General features: G+C 37.8%; 1 protein-coding gene across 5 annotated transcripts in view; it reads left to right on the top strand.

Annotated features, from left to right (window-relative positions):
* Positions 1-16,456, top strand: part of mys (position-specific antigen beta subunit myospheroid) — a 38,951-nt gene extending 22,495 nt beyond the window's left edge. For all 5 annotated transcript variants that reach the window (XM_071685133.1, XM_071685135.1, XM_071685134.1 and 2 more), the window contains 8 exons: positions 1,557-1,688; positions 1,860-2,096; positions 3,120-3,294; positions 3,538-3,644; positions 7,581-7,710; positions 11,735-11,878; positions 12,996-13,135; positions 15,082-16,456. In XM_071685133.1, coding sequence (XP_071541234.1) covers positions 1,557-1,688; positions 1,860-2,096; positions 3,120-3,294; positions 3,538-3,644; positions 7,581-7,710; positions 11,735-11,878; positions 12,996-13,135; positions 15,082-15,150 — 1,134 coding nt within the window. In that variant the 3' untranslated portion in view covers positions 15,151-16,456. The remainder of the gene's footprint in view (positions 1-1,556; positions 1,689-1,859; positions 2,097-3,119; positions 3,295-3,537; positions 3,645-7,580; positions 7,711-11,734; positions 11,879-12,995; positions 13,136-15,081) is intronic.
* The last annotated feature ends 3,305 nt before the right edge of the window (positions 16,457-19,761 follow it).

Genomic DNA, 19,761 nt, shown 5'->3' with positions numbered 1-19,761 from the left:
CAGGCCTCGATCACTCAAAATCTTTTTCACTCCATCTTTCCACCTCCAATTTGGTCTCCCTCTTCTCCTCGTTCCCTCCACCTCCGACACATATATCCTCTTGGTCAATCTTTCCTCACTCATTCTCTCCATGTGCCCAAACCATTTCAAAACACCCTCTTCTGCTCTCTCAACCACGCTCTTTTTATTTCCACACATCTCTCTTACCCTTACGTTACTTACTCGATCAAACCACCTCACACCACACACTGTCCTCAAACATCTCATTTCCAGCACATCCATCCTCCTGCGCACAACTCTATCCATAGCCCACGCCTCGCAACCATACAACATTGTTGGAACCACTATTCCTTCAAACATACCCAATTTCGCTTTCCGAGGTAATGTTCTCGACTTCCACACATTCTTCAAGGCTCCCAGAATTTTCGCCCCCTCCCCCACCCTATGATCCACTTCCGCTTCCATGGTTCCATCCGCTGCCAGATCCACTCCCAGATATCTAAAACACTTCACTTCCTCCAGTTTTTCTCCATTCAAACTCACCTCCCAATTGACTTGACCCTCAACCCTACTGTACCTAATAACCTTGCTCTTATTCACATTTACTCTTAACTTTCTTCTTTCACACACTTTACCAAACTCAGTCACCAGCTTACATATCAAATATATGTAAAATATTTTCTGAAGCTTCCCTAGTCCCAGGCCTTGATATTTCAGCATATCACTTACACTTCATCCCTTTCAGGCTCTGCCAGCATCTCACACAGAGCCTCCTTGTAACCTCAGCCTTGCTCCCCTCCCCATCATACCAACCAAACACCAAGCTGTGATTTGGATGGTGGATTTATTATTGTTTTTATGTAAATCTTAGATTATATGCCTGCATTTAGGCATCCCCAAGAAGAAACCAACAGTAATGCTGAGTTTGAAAGCAAAACGTGAAGTCAAGAAATGGCTCAGAGTGGTGAAATTTGTGTCCTGTGGACATGTTTGTAATGTGAATTATTTTGTTAGGAATTAGTTAATTGATAAATATGAATGAAGAGAAAATTTAGAAAAATTATTTGGCTTAGTCAAGGTCACCAAATGCTAAGATGATAAGTGTCATCCTTTGACTCAGGAAATGGAAACAATTCTGATGTAGGGTTAAGATCAGAATCTGAAACAGATTCCTTTAAGTGCATGTGTGATCCATGCTAAGCCTATTTATACATTGTTAGTATGATATTGATTAGTGCACTTTTTTAGTTGCAGGAATGAATAGAAGTCTGTGGTGGGTGGAGGGGTTTGAGAGTGCATTCCAATCTTGACCCATACAATATTAGGTCTGCTCTGTGCAGATTCACTGTGCACACTTTTCCAGATATTTTTCCCCCATATAAAGTGGGAAAGGTTTACATTCCATTTTAGGGGTGAAGTGGTGTTATGACCCATGCTGTGAGTAAGTACTTTCTCTGATGCTCTTAGGGCTCTACCTTTGGTATAAAAATGGTATTTCATACATTAAAACCTACAATTTTATAAAACAAAAATTTCTGCTTTTATTTATGTGATAGGTTGAAGAGTGCCCTAAGGATAGGAATAAATGGCGGCAGTTGATTAGCATCTATCCTGTTGGTCTGCGTGAGAGCCTAACCATTGACCTGGAAATGGTTTGTGACTGCCCATGTGAAAGACCAGGAAATGAAGTAAGAACACTCAAATAATTTCTAAGAGATTCTGTAACATTTAAGAAGCTCATTCGCATATGACTATATTTAATTCTGGAATTGTAGTTTCCAGTGTTTTTCTTTTTTTACATGAGGATATATGAGGAAATATAAAAAAAACTTGTCTGACTCATTCTAATCTTCTTTTAGGGTTATATTGTAAAAGCTGAGGAGTGCAGCTTCCATGGCACTTATCAGTGTGGTGTATGTGAATGTGATCCAAATTTCCTTGGCAACAATTGTGAATGTGGTGTCCATACTCAGTGGGGGACAGGAAACTTTGATGACTCGACTTGTCGAGAGACCAATACCTCAGCTATCTGCAGTGGCCGTGGCACTTGCACATGTGGACAGTGCAAATGTAAAGACAGAGAGGAACCTGACGAGGTAAGAAAAACAGTTCAAATTCCGTACTTTGTTGTATGATGTAAAAAATATTTCATGTTTGAGGTAAGTAGAAAAAGGTTCAAGAACTCTCCTGATAAATTATGAAGTAAATAGCAAAGTTTGATAAGTTGTTCTCTCTGGGAGAATTTCTGTCATGAAAGTGATGGAAGAGATTAGTAAGTTTCAGGAATCCTAAGATAATGTAGATATAGTGTATGGGAAAGTTTGTAAGGTGATTTATGTAATCTGTTCTCTAGGTGTTTGCAAAAAGTTGATAGAGGCAGTAGAAAATGGGAGTTTTGAATGGTTCCAGAAGTCAAAACAAATATGGCATTACCTCAGGTTGGTATGTAAAACTTAACACATTCATGAGTTTTCTCATGGAAGCTTAACATTTGGTAGTTGTACTACCCTGTGCATTGTTGAGATAACGACACATGAAATTTGTTACTCAACCTTTGGCTTATAGCAGCTAGTGCAATTTCAGTCATGTATTTCAACTTTGATGCAATGTTAGGTGTCCTGAATCTTTTCAAGCTCTTATGATGGATTTGAAATAATTCACACTTGTAAAATGCTATTTCATTTGTGGTGGGGTGGCGAAGGGAATGGATGAAGGCAGCAAGAATGGATATATACATGTATATATATGTATATTCCTATGAGTCCAGGGGGGAAAATGAAACATGATAAGTTCCCAAATGCACTTTCGTGTAATAATCACATCATCAGGGGAGACACGAGAGAAATATGAGTCAGTTGATATACATCGAAGAGATGAAGCTAGGACGCCAATTGGTAAACATATGTATATGTGTGTGTGTGTGGGCTTTTATGTATATACATGTATATGTGGGTGGGTTGGGCCATTCCTCATCAGTTTCCTTGCGCTACCTCGCTAATGCGGGAGACAGCGGTTAAGTATAATAAAAATATAAGTAGATGAAAATTAAAATTTTTATGAAGGAACATTTTGTTCCAGAAAAAGTTGCTGGGATTGATAAAGTCCAATTTTCATTGCAGGTTGTAGATGGCAAGTTTTGTGAGTGTACAAACTTCCTGTGTAATCGTTACAATAGCTCCCTTTGCTCTGGACCAGACCAAGGTACTTGCGTATGTAATAAATGTGTATGCAAGGAAGGGTGGACAGGAGAAGCCTGCAATTGTGAGACTAGTGTAACAAATTGTGCCAACCCAGGTGAGAATACAGCATGATTATTAATGTGAACATTAAGTTGGTCTTTTTTTCTTATACCCAAGTTTATCATGCAATTGCTGTTTCTACAGCAAGATGATTTATGGTGAATAATCCATATATTTGTGAAAAATGCTGAATAATCTATACGTCAGTGAAAAATCATGTAACCATTACCATACTTCTAGCTTGTGTAAGGAGCTGGATAAGTGTTTTTCAGCAGTTTTTCAAATTTATCCTTCTCAGAAACTGGAGAAATTTGCTCGAATGAAGGAGTGTGTGAGTGCAACCGATGTAAGTGTCGTGAAACTGTTGATGGTCGTTACTCTGGCAAATTGTGTGAAGACTGCCCTGTAAGTACATAATCTTATTTAAATGTTTACTTGCTCAGGTGGCTAAAAGTATGTCCATGGACTTTTATTTGTTCATTAGTTCAGTTTCTTAAGATGTGTTAGTCTATTCAGCTGGAAATCTAAGAAAGCTGTGCATTTAGGTATTCTCATTAAAGTTAAGGAAAGAGAAAGTAAGATTAACACCCTTTCGTTTTTGCCATCTGAAAGTAGTCTTGTAAATTTTCTCCTGTTTTGTATGTTCTAGTTACCATGGGAACAGTGCGTGTTTCAGGGTAAATGTGAGCTGTGAATGTTTGAATGTGCGGATTTTTTTGTGATTAAAAACTTAGGAATAGAAGATGATATCTCTCCCATCTTCAGTTCAGGGAGAACAGTTTCATTGATTTTGGCACTCCCAATAATTTAGTTCCTTAACCTTGTTTAAATTTGCAGTTTTGCCTGTCTTGTTAGGTTGTACTAGGACACAGCAATATTGTGTTCATTTGAGTATGATCATTGCTTTTTTTTTTCTTGTTTTGAAAGTCAGCTGGATCCATCCCTCCATTTGGAGGATGTTTTGCTGTATTCACTGAAGGGTACATTGTTTGACATGATTACACCAAGGTCTTTGACATTGTTCCATTGGTAAATGACAATGTCTGTCCGTCCAGTATTGAAAAGCACATTGTTCGTGGTGGCCCAGTAGAAGACTTTGTCTCTTTGTAGCCTTTCAACATCCTGTACTAACATGATTTTCTTAGTTACTGAAGGATCATATCCAAAAGATAATGTGAAATTGACCATATTTGTATCAGTGTGAAGTACAAGAATTAGGAGTAAAGGGGATGCAGGTACAGTTCCTTGGGGCTGAGTTTTTTATGTGGAGGCATAGGTAATGGTATGCTTTACAACTGTGCCATAATCTGTTAGTCAAAAATTTGAATTTCCATCTCCCAGTTTTCTTGGCTATTCCCATCTCACACATTTTATGTGCCTTAACACCCTGATCATATTCATCAGATTACTGCAAAGTCTTTGTAAATCAGATTACCATTTTGTGTGTTCTGAAAGCTTAAACAGTCGCATCGTAGTGGTCAGGCAACTGAGAGAAGCAAGATTTTCCAACCTTGGAACCATGTTCTGGGTTGTTCTCAAAGATTTTAATAATGTGAATTAAATGACAAACTATGTAACGAACATGATGAAAATGCACTCATGTAGACATTGGGATGTCAGATTTTATGATCATAACAGTTGATTAACTCTGAGAAGACTCAGCTCCAGAACCAGATGAGATCCCAGCTATTGTCCTCGGGAAAACAAAATTAACCACAGCAAAACCAGTGGTGCTTTTGATGAGGCATATGCTACACCAGTACACAAATGAGGATCAAAGCCAGCAACTAAGTAGTATAGGCTAATTCTCTTGATTTTCATGTTGTAAAAATCTTTTGGAAAGTAATAGAAAGACTTACTGGAATGTCTGATCGAGAACAAATACATAAATGAAGGCAAACATGGATTTTTTCTTTGGAAAATATAGTGCAAACCCAATTGTTTTTCATTTCAATGATATATATGAAAGCTTAGTGCAAGGAAAGAGAATGAATAGTATCTTGATTTGGCAAAGGCACCTGAAAAAGTAAACAATAGAATTGTACTCAAGAAACTTGTGAAACAAACCATTAACGGTAAGATTGGAAGATGGATTAAGGAGCTTATAACTAACATAAGGTTAGTAGTTGTGCCATAAAGATATACAAGGAATGGTGGTAGCCTTAAATCTCCGTTTGATGACAAAATCAGATAATGACAGAAAAGTAAAAGAAACCATGTTAAGGAGCTTTGTTGATGACACCAGAATAAGAAAAGTAATTGGAACAGGAGTGCATCAGAAGGAGATTAAAAGACTTAGATACAGACTATGAGAGATAATCATCTGTATTATGACTTATATTTTAAATGTAGAAAATGTGTGTGTGGGTGGGTTGGGCCATTCTTTCATCTGTTTCCTTGCGCTACCTCGCTAACACGGGAGACAGCGCCCAAGTATGATAGACATATATTTTTTTTACATTACAGTTATCTTGTGTTTCTAACCATGCATGTGAAATGCAGTTTCTTGTAAGTTTAGTCATTCCTGTTTTGGAAATGTGCAGATGCAGCTTGCAAGGTGATTGATGTATCATTCTTTATGACAGTTTTGCCCTGGGGACATAGGCCTTGGTATATTAACTAAAATGTATGATTTTTTTTTAAGAACATTGAATCTGTGATTTATACTTGATACTACATTTAAACCAATAATTATGATACACAGAACTGTGATGTAATTGCAATATGATATTTATTGGTATATATATATATATATTGTGCAGCATACATATCTGGGATAAAACAGGTATAGAATTTATGCAAGTTACAGTTTTTCTGTACTAGCTGTGTAGTTTATGCACATTGCATACCACTTTCCTTACAGATTTAAGAAGTTCACTGAACCTATATTGCTGCAATACACATTAAAAGAAATGATTTTCTGAAGTCTTTTTAAGTACAGTAGGGTCACATATTATCATGAGAGAGGGACTGACTGGCAAGGGGCACATTAATATGAAGTGTTAATGTGTGCTTTGTGTAAATAGGGAGTTAGGAACTAGAAGCCGCTATAATTAGAAAATCAGCAACTGTACTAAGCTGTAAAAATGACCCAGTTTTTCTAGTTGGGATCATATTAACCTATTTACTGCCAGTGTTAGCTCAAATTTTGGATGCCATTTTACAGTTAGGGGTGTGATTAAACAAATTTGCAATACACATTAACTCAAATTTGGTGATATATTGCTGTGAGGTTGTGTTAGCTCTTTCTGCAACCTGCATTTACTTATATAATGGGTGTATTTTCCATTTAGGACCTCATTAGTGTATTTCTTCTCCACATTTGTGGTAAGTTTAGGAATTATTTAGGGTACCAAGTTTACAAGAAATTTTTGATGTAAACAGTGTTAATGTGAGACTCAGCTGTACTTGAAATATTTGGCAACTCCATTCTGTTTTTTGCATAGTAAACACTAATATGTCCAGAAAACAAGATCATTCACAATTTGTCTGATTGCAATAAGTATTCAAGATTAAGTAAACATGAATTGATGAATTACTTTGGCCCTATTATTTGCCAGAACTTTTTTTTTGACGAGATATCATATGCTTTTAATGTAAAGTATGACTTATTGGTGTAGACAGACAGACTTTCAAAATGTATTGAAATAGATAGTCACTCCCACAGAAAATGTATTCACTTATTTGACCATGTGATATATAACCCTTTACAATGTACACAGTTTTTTGTAATCAATTTACACAAAAAATAATTGTATAATTCACTGAAAAAGTGGTTTAGAATATATTTAGTCATTAATTCTAATGTAAAGTGTATTTGCTTGTTTGATAAGTCCTCTTTGATGTTTTTGTAATTGTAATCCCTCTAGTACTTAGTTATTTGTTTTACATATGCACATAAGGTGGAGAAAATTGAAAATATTACTCTTTAGCTAAAGTATGCCTTTATTATGTGTTCAGTGTCATCCTGTTTTTGGATATTGCCCAATTATGAATGTATTACTATTCCCTTTTATCCAAGTGGCATAGATGGAACAGTAGTGATTTTATGTAGTAGCATGTAATTTTTTTTTTCCTGTGATGTGCCTTTTAAAAGTAACTATCAAATGGAAATTGCCAAGCTGCACATGTAAGATATGTATGAATTTTTATTTAAAGTAGTGATATTAATCCTTTCTTCCCATGCTTGTGTATGTTTCTGCTGTTTCTTTCATCATCATAGTTGTTATAGACACCATATAATACCCATCTTTAATTACAAGTGAATAAGTGCTTGCATTTTGTATTAGTATGTTGTCTTGACTTGGTTTCAAACTGTGGCTGTGTGTATCCCCACCTCAGACATGCAGGGGCAAGTGCATACCATTCAAGGCTTGTGTACAGTGCCAAGTGTTTGAGACGGGTGAGTTCTCCCCAGAGGAATGTATCGCCAACTGCACACTCTTCAATGCAACAACTGTACCTGTTGCTGGTGAGTTGTTCTTGTTGAATTAATTTTTTCTTTTATATGTGATGTATATTTACAGCAAAGGATTGAGTTGTTACCCTAAACTGATGTTCAGATTTATTAGCCATGGCCTGTGCTGTATGTACATCATGGATAAAATTTCTTTGTTCTTGTCTAAAGACAGTCATAAGTCTACTTGCTGAGTCTTGAAAGACTTGTAGGTGTAGTCTTTAGACAGGATGATGTCATCTCAGTGTTAAGGTAACATTAATGGCATAACTGTATTTTCTTGTAGATGTGTGGCATAGACTTAAAGCGTCAGGACTTTAAGGACTGTGAATAGTGTCGTGTTTATGAGATGGGGCCCTTGTCAGAGAAACCAGGCTTGTGTAGTCTATGTTCTCTTCTCTTTAGGAGCATCAATGGTGAAGTCTTTGCCAACTTTACTATTAATGTCACTGACTGGGTTGAAGGTACATGAATGTGTAGAGTGTGGATTTTTAGCACGAATGCATCCATTTTCTTACAGTGCATTTGAGTGATGACAGTGCAGAAAAAATTCTTCAAACTATGTTACAGAAATGAAGGGCATGTTTTTTATGTATGGAAAAAGACATATCATAAGTCTAGCAATCCCTATATTGAAAAAAATTTTCTATTCTTATTATACTTTGTCGCTGTCTCCTGTGTTAGCGAGGTAGCGCAAGGAAACAGACGAAAGAATGGCCCAACCCACCCACATACACATGTAAAATACATACATGTCCACACACGCACATATACATACCTGTACATTTCAACATATACATATATATACATACACAGACATATACATATATACACATGTACATAATTCATACTTAATGCCTTTATTCATTCCCATTGCCACCCCGCCACACATGAAATGACAACCCCTTCCCCTGCATGTGCATGAGGTAGCACTAGGAAAAGACAACAAAGGCCACATTCATTCACACTCAGTCTCTAGCTGTCATGTATAATGCACCGAAACCACAGCTCCCTTTCCACATCCAGGTCCCACAAAACTTTCTATGGTTTACCCCAGACACTTCACATGCCTAGGTTCAATCCATTGACAGCATGTTGACCCCGGTATACCACATCGTTGCAATTCACTCTATTCTTTGCACGCCTTTCACCCTCCTGCATGTTCAGGCCCTGATTGCTCAAAATCTTTTTCAACCCATCTTTTCACCTCAAATTTGGTCTCCCACTTCTCCTCGTTACTTCCACCTCTAACACATATATCCTCTTTATCAATCTTTCCTCATTCATTCTCTCCATGTGACCAAACCATTTCAAAACACCCTCTTCTGCTCTCTCAACCACACTCTTTTTATTACCACACATCTCTCTTACCCTTTCATTACTTACTCGATCAAACCACCTCACACCACATATTGTCCTCAAACATCTCATTTCTAACAGATCCACCCTCCTCTGCACAACTCTATCTAAAGCCCATGCCTCGCAACCATATAACATTGTTGAAACCACTATTCCTTCAAACATACCCATTTTTTTCTTTCTGAGATAATGTTCTCGCCTTCCACACATTTTTCAATGCTCCCAGAACCTTTGCCCTCTCCTCTGCCCTATGATTCACTTCCGCTTCCATGGTTCCATCTGCTGCCAAATCCACTCCCAGATATCTAAAACACTTCACTTCCTCCAGTTTTTCTCCATTCAAACTTACCTCACAGTTGACTTGTCCTTCAACCCTACTGTACCTAATAACCTTGCTCTTATTCACATTTACTTTCAGCTTTCTTCTTTCACACACTTTACCAAACTCAATCACCAGCTTCTGCAGTTTTTCACCTGAATCAGCCACCAGCGCTGTATCATCAGCAAACAACAACTGACTCACTTCCCAAGCTCTCTCATCCACAACAGACTGCATACTTGCCCCTCTCTCCAAAACTCTTGCATTTACCTCCCAAACAACCCCATCCATAAACAAATTAAACAGCCATGGAGACATTACACACCCCTGCCACTAACCTACATTCACTGAGAACCAATCACTTTCCTCTCTTCCTACATGTACACATGCCTTACATCCACGATAAAAACTTTTCACTGCTTCTAACAACTTGCCTCCCACTCCATATATTCTTAATACCTTCCACAGAGCATCTCTATCAGCTCTATCATATGCCTTCTCCAGATCCATAAATGCTACATACAAATCCATTTGCTTTTCTAAGTATTTCTCACATACATTCTTCAAAGCAAACACCTGATCCACACATCTTCTACCACTTCTGAAACCATACTGCTCTTCCCCAATCTGATGCTCTGTACCTGCCTTCACCCTCTCAATCAGTACCCTCCCATATAATTTACCAGGAATACTCAACAAACTTATACCTCTGTAATTTGAGCACTTACTTTTATCCCCTTTGCCTTTGTACAATGGCACTATGCACGCATTCCGCCAATCCTCAGGCACCTCACCATGAGTCATACATACATTAAATAACCTTACCAACCAGTCAACAATACAGTCGCCCCCTTTTTTGATAAATTCCACTGCAATACCATCCAAACCCACTGCCTTGCCGGCTTTCATCTTCCCCAAAGCTTTTACTAACTCTTCTCTGTTTACCAAATTATTCTCCCTAACCCTCTCACTTTGCACACCACCTCGACCAGAACACCCTATATCTGCCACTATATCATCAAACACATTCAACAACCTTCAAAATACTCACTCCATCTCCTTCTCACATCACCACTACTTGTTATCACCTCCCCATTTGCCCACTTCACTGAAGTTCCCATTGATTCCCTTGTCTTACGTACTTTATTTACCTCCTTCCAAAACATCTTTTTATTCTCCCTAAAATTTAATGATACTCTCTTAAACCCAACTCTCATTTGTCCTCTTTTTCACCTCTTGTACCTTTCTCTTGACCTCCTGCCTCTTTCTTTTATACATCTCCCATTCATTTGCATTATTTCCCTGCAAAAATCATCCAAATGCCTCTCTTCTCTTTCACTAACAATCTTACCTCTTCATCCCACCACTCACTACCCTTCCTAATCTGCCCACCTCCCACGCTTCTCATGCCATCTCTGCTTCCCTTAATACATCCTATTCCTCCCCTATTCCCCTTACCTCCTGTGTTCTCACCTTTTTCCATTCTGTACTCATTCTCTCCTGGTACTTCCTCACATAAGTCTCCTTCCCAAGCTCATTTACTCTCACCACTCTCTTCACCCCAACATTCTCTCTTCTTTTCTGAAAACCTCTACAAATCTTCACTTTTGCCTCCACAGGATAATGATCAGACATTATACTATTTTAGGGCAATCTTTTGTCAAGTGAGGATTGGTTATATTATGTTGACCCATGATCACTTAAGAGTGAGGATACTTAACCTTGATATGAAATATCTGGTGTTGCATTACCATGTAACATGTACTAATTGTGCAGAAAATATATGAGTTTCAGTCAAATATGAATTTTTTAGTACTAATGGAGGAAACTTGTATGGGAGAAATTTCAGACAGTGATATTAATGTAAATAGATGGATGAACTTTTAAATAAGCCAGAATGTAAAAGTTTACATTAATAATTTAGATTTTTTTATATATATCTTCTCCATGCTAGAAAGTACTGAATGTAACCATTAGGTTTTAGCTCTTTACAGTTCCACAATATCAGTTAAAGACTCTCAACATTTAAGGATAAAGTGATAAATGCTACTTTGTGAATTTTTTGTAGTTATTGTAGATTTTTTACCCCAATTCATTGCCCAGCAAACCTCAGTCAGGGTGAGTTAAAGTATGTTACTGTAGCCCATGCATGCAGCCATGCATATAGTGACACAGGTGTCTCCATTAAAATTCTATTCTGGAGAAGACTTCAAATGAAATAATGCTAAATTTGGAATAATATGGTAGTAGTTAAGAAGCGTGTTTATAATATTTAATAGTGCAGAGGAGAAATAACTTTACCTGTAAGACTATTAATGCTGCTACTGTGAAGTTATTATAGTAACATGACTTTTTTTGTAGTTGCGGGAAAGAATGAACGATTCTGCAGCTTCTATGATGAAAATGATTGCCGCTTTAAGTTTGTATATTGGTATGCTAAGAACGAGGACCCTCATGTGCGTGTGCAGCAGACTCTCGAGTGCCCAGCCAAACTCGACATTCTTGGTTAGTAATTCAAGTTATTGTCTTACTTTTCCTGATTTTGAAGTTTAATGTTGTGATTCATATTATGTTCTCATTTATTCTGTACTGATTTGCCTATTATTTTGAAACTAAGATCGTATTTTTGTTTTATTATATAGTTACTGTGTTGAATGTGTGAAGATGAAAATAATTAGGCCTACTTAGGAGGAAATGTTCTTAGTAAGAGTGACCTTTTCGAAGACCAAGATTCAGCCACCCATTGACTACATTTGGCTACAGGGCAGTCATCCAACCATAAACTTTTCTGGACAGAAGCTACTGGTAGTTGTTCATCATGGTAGAACCCTGATTATTGCTTTTGCTAATCAGTGACAAGTGCTGATAAGTTTGATTTGAGAAAACTTTGTCTGATGATGACAGTCATAGATCTGATGGGACTTCATGATGCCCACATAGGATTCCTACAGTTTGGTGGCTTCTTTAGGGAAAGAAGGTCTTCTCCCAAGTTGCACTTTTTCCATCTGCTAATATTGATACAGCCTCCTTGAAGGTGATTTCATGCTCAGGATGTAACCCTTTTTGAGTGGGGATCTGCTCGCAGAGTGAAACAAAAATTCTCCCAATACAGTCCCACTTCAACATGCTCAGCACCCAGTTCCTTTTAGCATATCTTGTCTCCTCCTATCAAAGCAACTAAATAGCCAGTCACCATTTCTTTTATTGAAAAAAAAAAAAACTTATTCCTGCTTTCCTGATTTCCCCACCCATTGTGTACACAAAACTACCATCTTCCTCAGTGAATCTTAAGATCCACTCACACCCATGTGAAACTATACTTCCCACACATGCTTTAGTTGTTCTCTCACATGTACTCTTTCAACACCACTCATCTCTCCAACAGTATAAACATCAGTTCAACATATAAGACTTTTCATGCCAAGGATGCAGCTTCCGCACTGAAAGATGTGTTAACTTGCACTCCTTAGTTGTCCTACACACATCCCACAGTGGACTTGTCTGATTTCCTAAGTGCTATGGGTACCCAGAGAAGGGGATCCTGGAACAGATAAGGTATGCTATATGTAAATATAGGCACTGGCATACTGTCTCATTGAATTTATTTCTTTTCTCATTTTAGGAATTGTACTTGGAGTAATTGGTGCTATTGTTGCTGTGGGACTTGCCTTATTGCTCATGTGGAAGGTTCTCACCACTATCCATGATCGACGAGAGTTTGCACGATTTGAGAAGGAACGAATGATGGCAAGATGGGATACGGTATGTATATACTATAGCTTATACGGATGCAGGGGTGGAGATGCTGTTTCGTCTGGGGCTGGGTGGTGCTGGGAATGGATGAAGGCAAGCAAGTATAAATATGTACATGTGTATTTATGTTTGTCTGTGTATGTGTATGTGCATGTATATGTTGATATGTATGTGTATATGTGTACATACAAGTGGATGGATCTTTCTTCGTCTGTTTCCTGGCGCTACCTCACTGATGAGGGAAATGGCAGTCAAGCATAAAGATAATGATAATAATAAAAATAATATACTTATTGAAGGTGAAGGCATGTACAGAGCATCAAATTGGGGAGGAATGGTGTGGTTTCGGAAGTGGTGGAGGATGTGTGGATCACATGTTTGCTGTGAAGAATGTATGTGAGAAATACTTAGAAAAACAGATGGATTTGTGTGTGGCATTTGTGGATCTGGAGAAGGCATGTGGTAGAGTTGATAGAGATGCTCTGTGGAGGGTATCGAGAGTATGTGGTGTGGGAGGTAAGTGCTAGAAGCAGTGAAAAGTTTTTATCGGGGATGTGGGGCATGTGTATGACTAGGAAGAGAGGAAAGTGATTGGTCCCAGTGAATATCGGTTTGCGGCAGGGGTGTGTGATGTCTCCATGGTTGTTTAATTTGTTTATGGATGGGGTTGTTAGGGAGTTGAATGCAAGAGTTTTGGAGAGAGGGGCAAGTATGCAGTCTGCTGTGGATGAGAGAGCTTGGGAAGTGAGTTAGTTGTTGTTGATGATACAGCACTGGTGGCTGATTCGCATGAGAAACTGCATAAGTTGGTGACTGAGTTTGGTAAAGTGTGTGAAAGAAGAAAGTTGAGAGGAAATGTGAATAAGAGCAAGGTTATTAGGTTCAGTAGGGTTGAGGAACAAGTAAATTGGGAGGTAAGTTTGAATGGAGAAAAGCTGGAGGAACTGGAGTGTTTTAGATGTCTGGTAGTGGACTTGGCAGCGGTTGGAACCATGGAAGCGGAAGTGAGTCACAGGGTAGGGGAGGGGGTGAAGGTTCTGAGAGCGTTGAAGAATGTGTGGAAGGCGAGAACATTATTTCGGAGAACAAAGTAGGTATGTTTGAAAGAATGAGATGTTTGAGGACAATATGTGGTGTGAGGTGGTTTGATCGAGTAAGTAATGAAAGGGTGTGAGATGTGTGGTAATAAAAAGAGTGTGGTTGAGGGAGCAGAAGAGGGTGTATTGAAATGGTTTGGGCACATAGAGAGAATGAGTGAGGAAAGATTGCCAAAGAGAATATATATATGTCAGAGGTGGAGGGAGCGGGGAGAAGTGGGAGACCAAATTGGAGGTGGAAGGGTGGAGTGAAAAAGATTTTGAGCAATCGGGGACTGAACATACAGGAGGGTGAAAGGCGTGCAAAGAACAGAGTGAATTGGAACGATGTGGTATACCGGGGTGGACGTGCTGTCAATAGATTGAACCAGGGCATGTGAAGCGTATATATGTATATATGTATGTGTATGTATGTGTTTTAATGTATAGGTATGTATGTGTGTGTGTGTGTGTGTGGGCATTTATGTATATGCATGTGTATGTGGGTAGGTTGGGCCATTCTTTTGTCTGTTTCCTTGTGCTACCTCGCTAATGTGGGAGATAGCAACTAAGTATAATATATATATAATAATCTTACTGTTGAGATTTATTCAGGCTTGATGAGGAAGAGATTTGTAGGTTTTCAGCTTCTCACCCTTTTTTTTCTTTTTACTAGTGTATAAATAATTATTTAGTAAAGAGAGCAGTTCTTGCCACTCTCCATGACAACCAAAGTTTTTATTAAAAAAAACATGAAGAAGAATAGATGCTCATGATGTTCAGGAATGTATAATCTAATTATTGGAAAATAAATTTGCCTGGTTTTCTTGATGAAAACCAAAGTAACTTTAATAATGAAATATATATTTGCATTCGCAGGGTGAAAACCCCATATACAAACAAGCCACATCAACATTCAAGAATCCCATGTATGGTGGTGGCAAGTGAAGAGTATCTTCATGGTTCTAGACTAATTACATGAAGTGTGCATTCCTATATCATGTGCATGCTATAGATAGGTAGACAGGTGTATTCCCTAAATGTGCTGGAACTGGTTGCTAGTAGAGTTAAACATGAGAAGTCTACTAAGGATAACTTAAAAAGTGTTCACAAATATACATCATAGTAAAATTATTTCATGCCCTATATTTCTTATCATTAATGTTATTTTCTTATCTACAGTATGAATGAATAAATATAAATATATATATAAATATGAATAGTTGTGTGCTGCTATAAGTATGTAATGCTATAGGTAATGATAAGTTAGGCTTGCTGGGTGATCCAGTGTGAACTGTGCCAATCATTGTGGTTTTTGTAATTTGTATGCAGTCTGTATTTTTACGAAGGGGTTAACACACTCAATGTTGCATTTTTTTTATATTTTGTATTTATCTATTCTATATATATCTCTGATGCCTGAGCCCTTCTGGAACTCTCTCAAGGGGGTGGTCATGGCAGTATAAAATTTTAAAAATCACTATTTCATTGAATTTCAGAAATAGTATATTTCACATGGATAGTTTCCAAAGCTTTACTAATTTAGTTCCTAAATATTAATCTCATTAGTTAAAAGATTGAAACAAATCTTAGAAAGTGACTGATTGCATTGTTTCCGTACAGTATAGTGCCTTTGGCAATTTAGTCATCGTCATGTTCATTAAGCTGCATCTAATGATGCTATTTATGTAATGTAGATTAATTTATAAAGAACCTTGTGTTAATAACTGATGATGTAATTAATGTAACTATATTTCACATAGTTCTGTTTAATGGACACAAAAAATTTATGGAAAGTCAACTCAATATACAAAGATACGGTCTTGGTGTAATCTGCTACATATTGCTAATTTGTTGTGCATTTACAGTGTTAAGTTTGACAGCTAAACTCCTAGCTTATTATTTATAATGACACACATCCTGCACAATACGATTTTAACTTTATAGCTTGGCAAATGTACAGTTATGTAATAAATTTAACACTATTTTATCAATTTTACCGTCCACTGGTGTATTAACATGTAGCATTACACACCCATAGTTTTTCATTGTAAAAAAAATAGTTACTGCTCTGTTGAAGGACTAATGAAAAATTTGTTTACCTTCTGTTACTCATTTTAATGATTGTAGCAGGTTGATTATGCAGTACAGTAGAACATCTCAAATCCAGTATATGCTGGATTTCAGAATTTCCCAAATTTTGGATACATATTATACCCAGGAGACCTGATAGCAAATTAAATAAATTATAACTTGTGGAGTTTTCCTTTTCCTGAAATGTAAGTTTACATAAATAGTGTGGTATACAGGGGGTAATGTGCTGTTAGTGGACTGAACCAGGCTATATGAAGCAGCCTGGGGAAACCAGTGAAAAGGTCTGTGGAACCTGGTTGTAGATTGGGGGCAGTGGTTTCAGTGCATCACACATGATGGCTAAAAAATATATGAGAGCAAGTGAGGCCTTTCATCATTTGTTCCCATGCTACCTCACTGATGTGGTAAATGTCAAGCATGAAAAAGTTTGATCTTTTTCATCTTGCTTCCTTTTTCTACCGTAATTAGTAGCATCTTGGAGAGGCATCTCAGTTACACACACATTCAGTGCCAAGCTGTCATATATGATGCAGTAAAACCTAAGCCTGGTCTCCACAGTGAATTTTCTGCGATTCAGCTGCCTTTCTTTTAATCCATTGACAACATGGTGACGCAGCTCCCTATACCACATCAATTTAATTCATTCTACCCCAATGGATGTAGTTCCCACCCCTACTGAATAATTAGACTAATACCCTACACCCCTCTTCACTCCATCCTTCGATCTCTTCAGTCGACCTTGCTCGCTCCCTTTCTTACATAAGTAACCACTGAGTCAATCTGTCTCCAGTGATTTGCATTACTGTCTCATTTAATCCCTCTATTTATTGTTCTAGCCATTTAACATAGTTATTTTTGTAGGATGGGAAAATGAGCAAACTGTTTTGCATAGTTTTCAAACATTTTCACTCTTTCTGTAAGCCATTACAGCACCCCTTGGTTGGCCATTTCAATTTGCGTTTGCTTACCACTACACCACCTCTCTCTAACACTTCTTTCTTATGCAGTTTAGTTAATTTGTGTTGCACCTTTCATCCTTGAGCTTTTCATTGCCAACACAGCCACCCTCTCATATCCTTTGGGTTCAAGGTTCAAGACATATTCATATGGTATTGAATTGATAACCATACCTTTAAATATACCCATCTTTGCTGTTTCAGATTCTGATCTTTCCTTCTTAGGACCTTAGCCCTTTTACCCAATACTTTACCTCAGCCCCTATGATTCCCACTGTGGCCACAGACTTACAATTCCCCATTCCTACAGATCCACCCATTCAAATACACAAGCATTTTTTTTTCATACTTGATCTCCATTTCCCATGTTACCGAGGTAGTGCCAAGAACATATGAAGATAGTCTGTATCTGCTCACATCCTTTCTCTACCTGTCATGAGCAACGTACCAAAACCACAGCTCCGTGTCCAGAACCAGGCCCCACAGACCTTTCTTTGATTTACCGTGTACACTGCATGTTCTTCACATTAATTTTCAACTTCTTCCTTGGTAATTTCTTCAAGACTTTGACACTAATTTTTTGAGGTTCTGTCCTGGGTATGCAGATGCCTTATCTATCTGTCACATGCACACAGGCCCCAGTGTGTCAGATGGATTCACGAGAAACAAATTTTAAGTGAAAAATGTGGCAAATTTTATTTTTCCATTGATCTAATGACAGAGGTAAGGATTAAGAGATGTTTATTAAAATATCAGGTAAGCTATAAATTAATCTTCAAGTGGCAGCCGACATCAGTCATGTCCTAGTCTGATCTACTGAGATTTTAGGATATTGCTAATGAAGATGTCTCCTGCTCTGCCAATATTACAGCCTTTATGGTCATGTAAGCTGGACAAATTTAGATAAAGTTTGTCATGTACAATTAAGTCCACCAACAATGCTAGTTAAGAGTCGTAGTGTTTTATTAGTGTAGAGAAAAAATAGGTATGTTGGGAAAACATCAAGTTTGACTGGATGGTATACTTACATCTGTAGTCCATTTACTCTGCAGGTGACCTAATTAATACTGTAAATGTTGAATGTCCATACAGTATGTAGAATTTTATGTTATACTGAGCTCATATCTGCATTTACGTTGGCATCCTGTGCACTTGGTATTCCATCTCTTACCATGCCCTTGCTTTACGACAGTCATGCATTTGAGCTGGGACAGGCATGCTACCATGCAAGCTTCAAATTTGTACTTTAGATTCTTCCTGATATCACCTTGATTCTCAGTGCACCTCCAAATCTCCCTTGTGAGACTAATCTCATCTTGGCTTTCCCAACACCAAAGTTACAAACCAATGTATTCTATCAATATCTTTGACACCTTTTCCAATTGGAATTCTCTCAAAGGGGTGGCCACGGCAACAGAGTCTCCACAACTAAAGAACTCGAGTGCTGCTTCTTAGCCTTTAGTGCCTCACCCTTAACAGGTCATTGGCAGAGGGCAAGTCTAGGGCAGTGTTTGAAGAGGCTCCTACCTAATGTTCCTAATGATTACTTCTAATTCTCCTACCTACTACTACTGCCTAATGCTCCTACCATTGTATGTAACTCCTGCATCCGATTCAACACAGAATCACAGCTATCTATACAAAAACTGCAATGAGGTAGCTTCCATTATTGTCTTACATTACACAACAGTCATGCATGTTTCTTTCATTCCACATCATCCTCTCTTATCCCAACACCCCATTTATGAAAACATCAAGCCAACCATGGTGACTCTATATCCATACATCTGTTATTGCAAACCACTTTCCCAATACTATCTTAAAACACACACACTACCTCAGAAAAAAGGTATAAGCATTTGTAATTCCTTCATGCAAGCTAGTATGTTCTACAAGTATTCTGTAACTTAATGCCTTTTCTGAATCCATAAAGTTACATCATTCTTCCACTAACCTGCCTACGGGGAAATGTCTGATCTATGTGCTCTTTTCCTTTCCTTAGTTTGCACTGCTCTTATCTGGAAAAAAAATAAAAACCTGCAGAAAGGAAGAATGTTACTCATGACACAAGAAAAAAAGTGTTTCCTCTACCCATTGAATACCTATCACTGCTTTTTGACCCTTAAACACCAACAAATTTGTTGTCACATGGTTAGGACAAAAAGTCCTTTGTTTACAAGTATACATTAAATGCATGTAAAAGTAATATTACAAAAAAGCAACCAAACTTACATGACCATAGTGCAGTTAGTTAGCATTGTAGCTAGTGGGGAACTATTAGAAGGGTTGAAGGGGAACAAGGAGGCCTCTTATGCAAATGCACAGGTCATAACTATTCATGAAAGAAATACACATAAATGATGTGTTGCAATGAGAGCATAACACACCTTACATGGCTGTGAGACAGCCCTAGTGTGTAATTCCCTCATAAGAGGTGATGGGAGGCTGGTGACCCTTGTGCCCAACATTCACTAGATGACTTTTCACTATTTGTGGATTCATTTTACAG

This window comes from Panulirus ornatus, chromosome 39 (assembly GCF_036320965.1).
Source record: "Panulirus ornatus isolate Po-2019 chromosome 39, ASM3632096v1, whole genome shotgun sequence".
Lineage (NCBI taxonomy): Eukaryota > Metazoa > Arthropoda > Malacostraca > Decapoda > Palinuridae > Panulirus > Panulirus ornatus.
The sequence above is the reverse complement of the archived record's forward strand: the minus strand, read 5'-3'. Positions and strand labels throughout refer to the sequence as shown.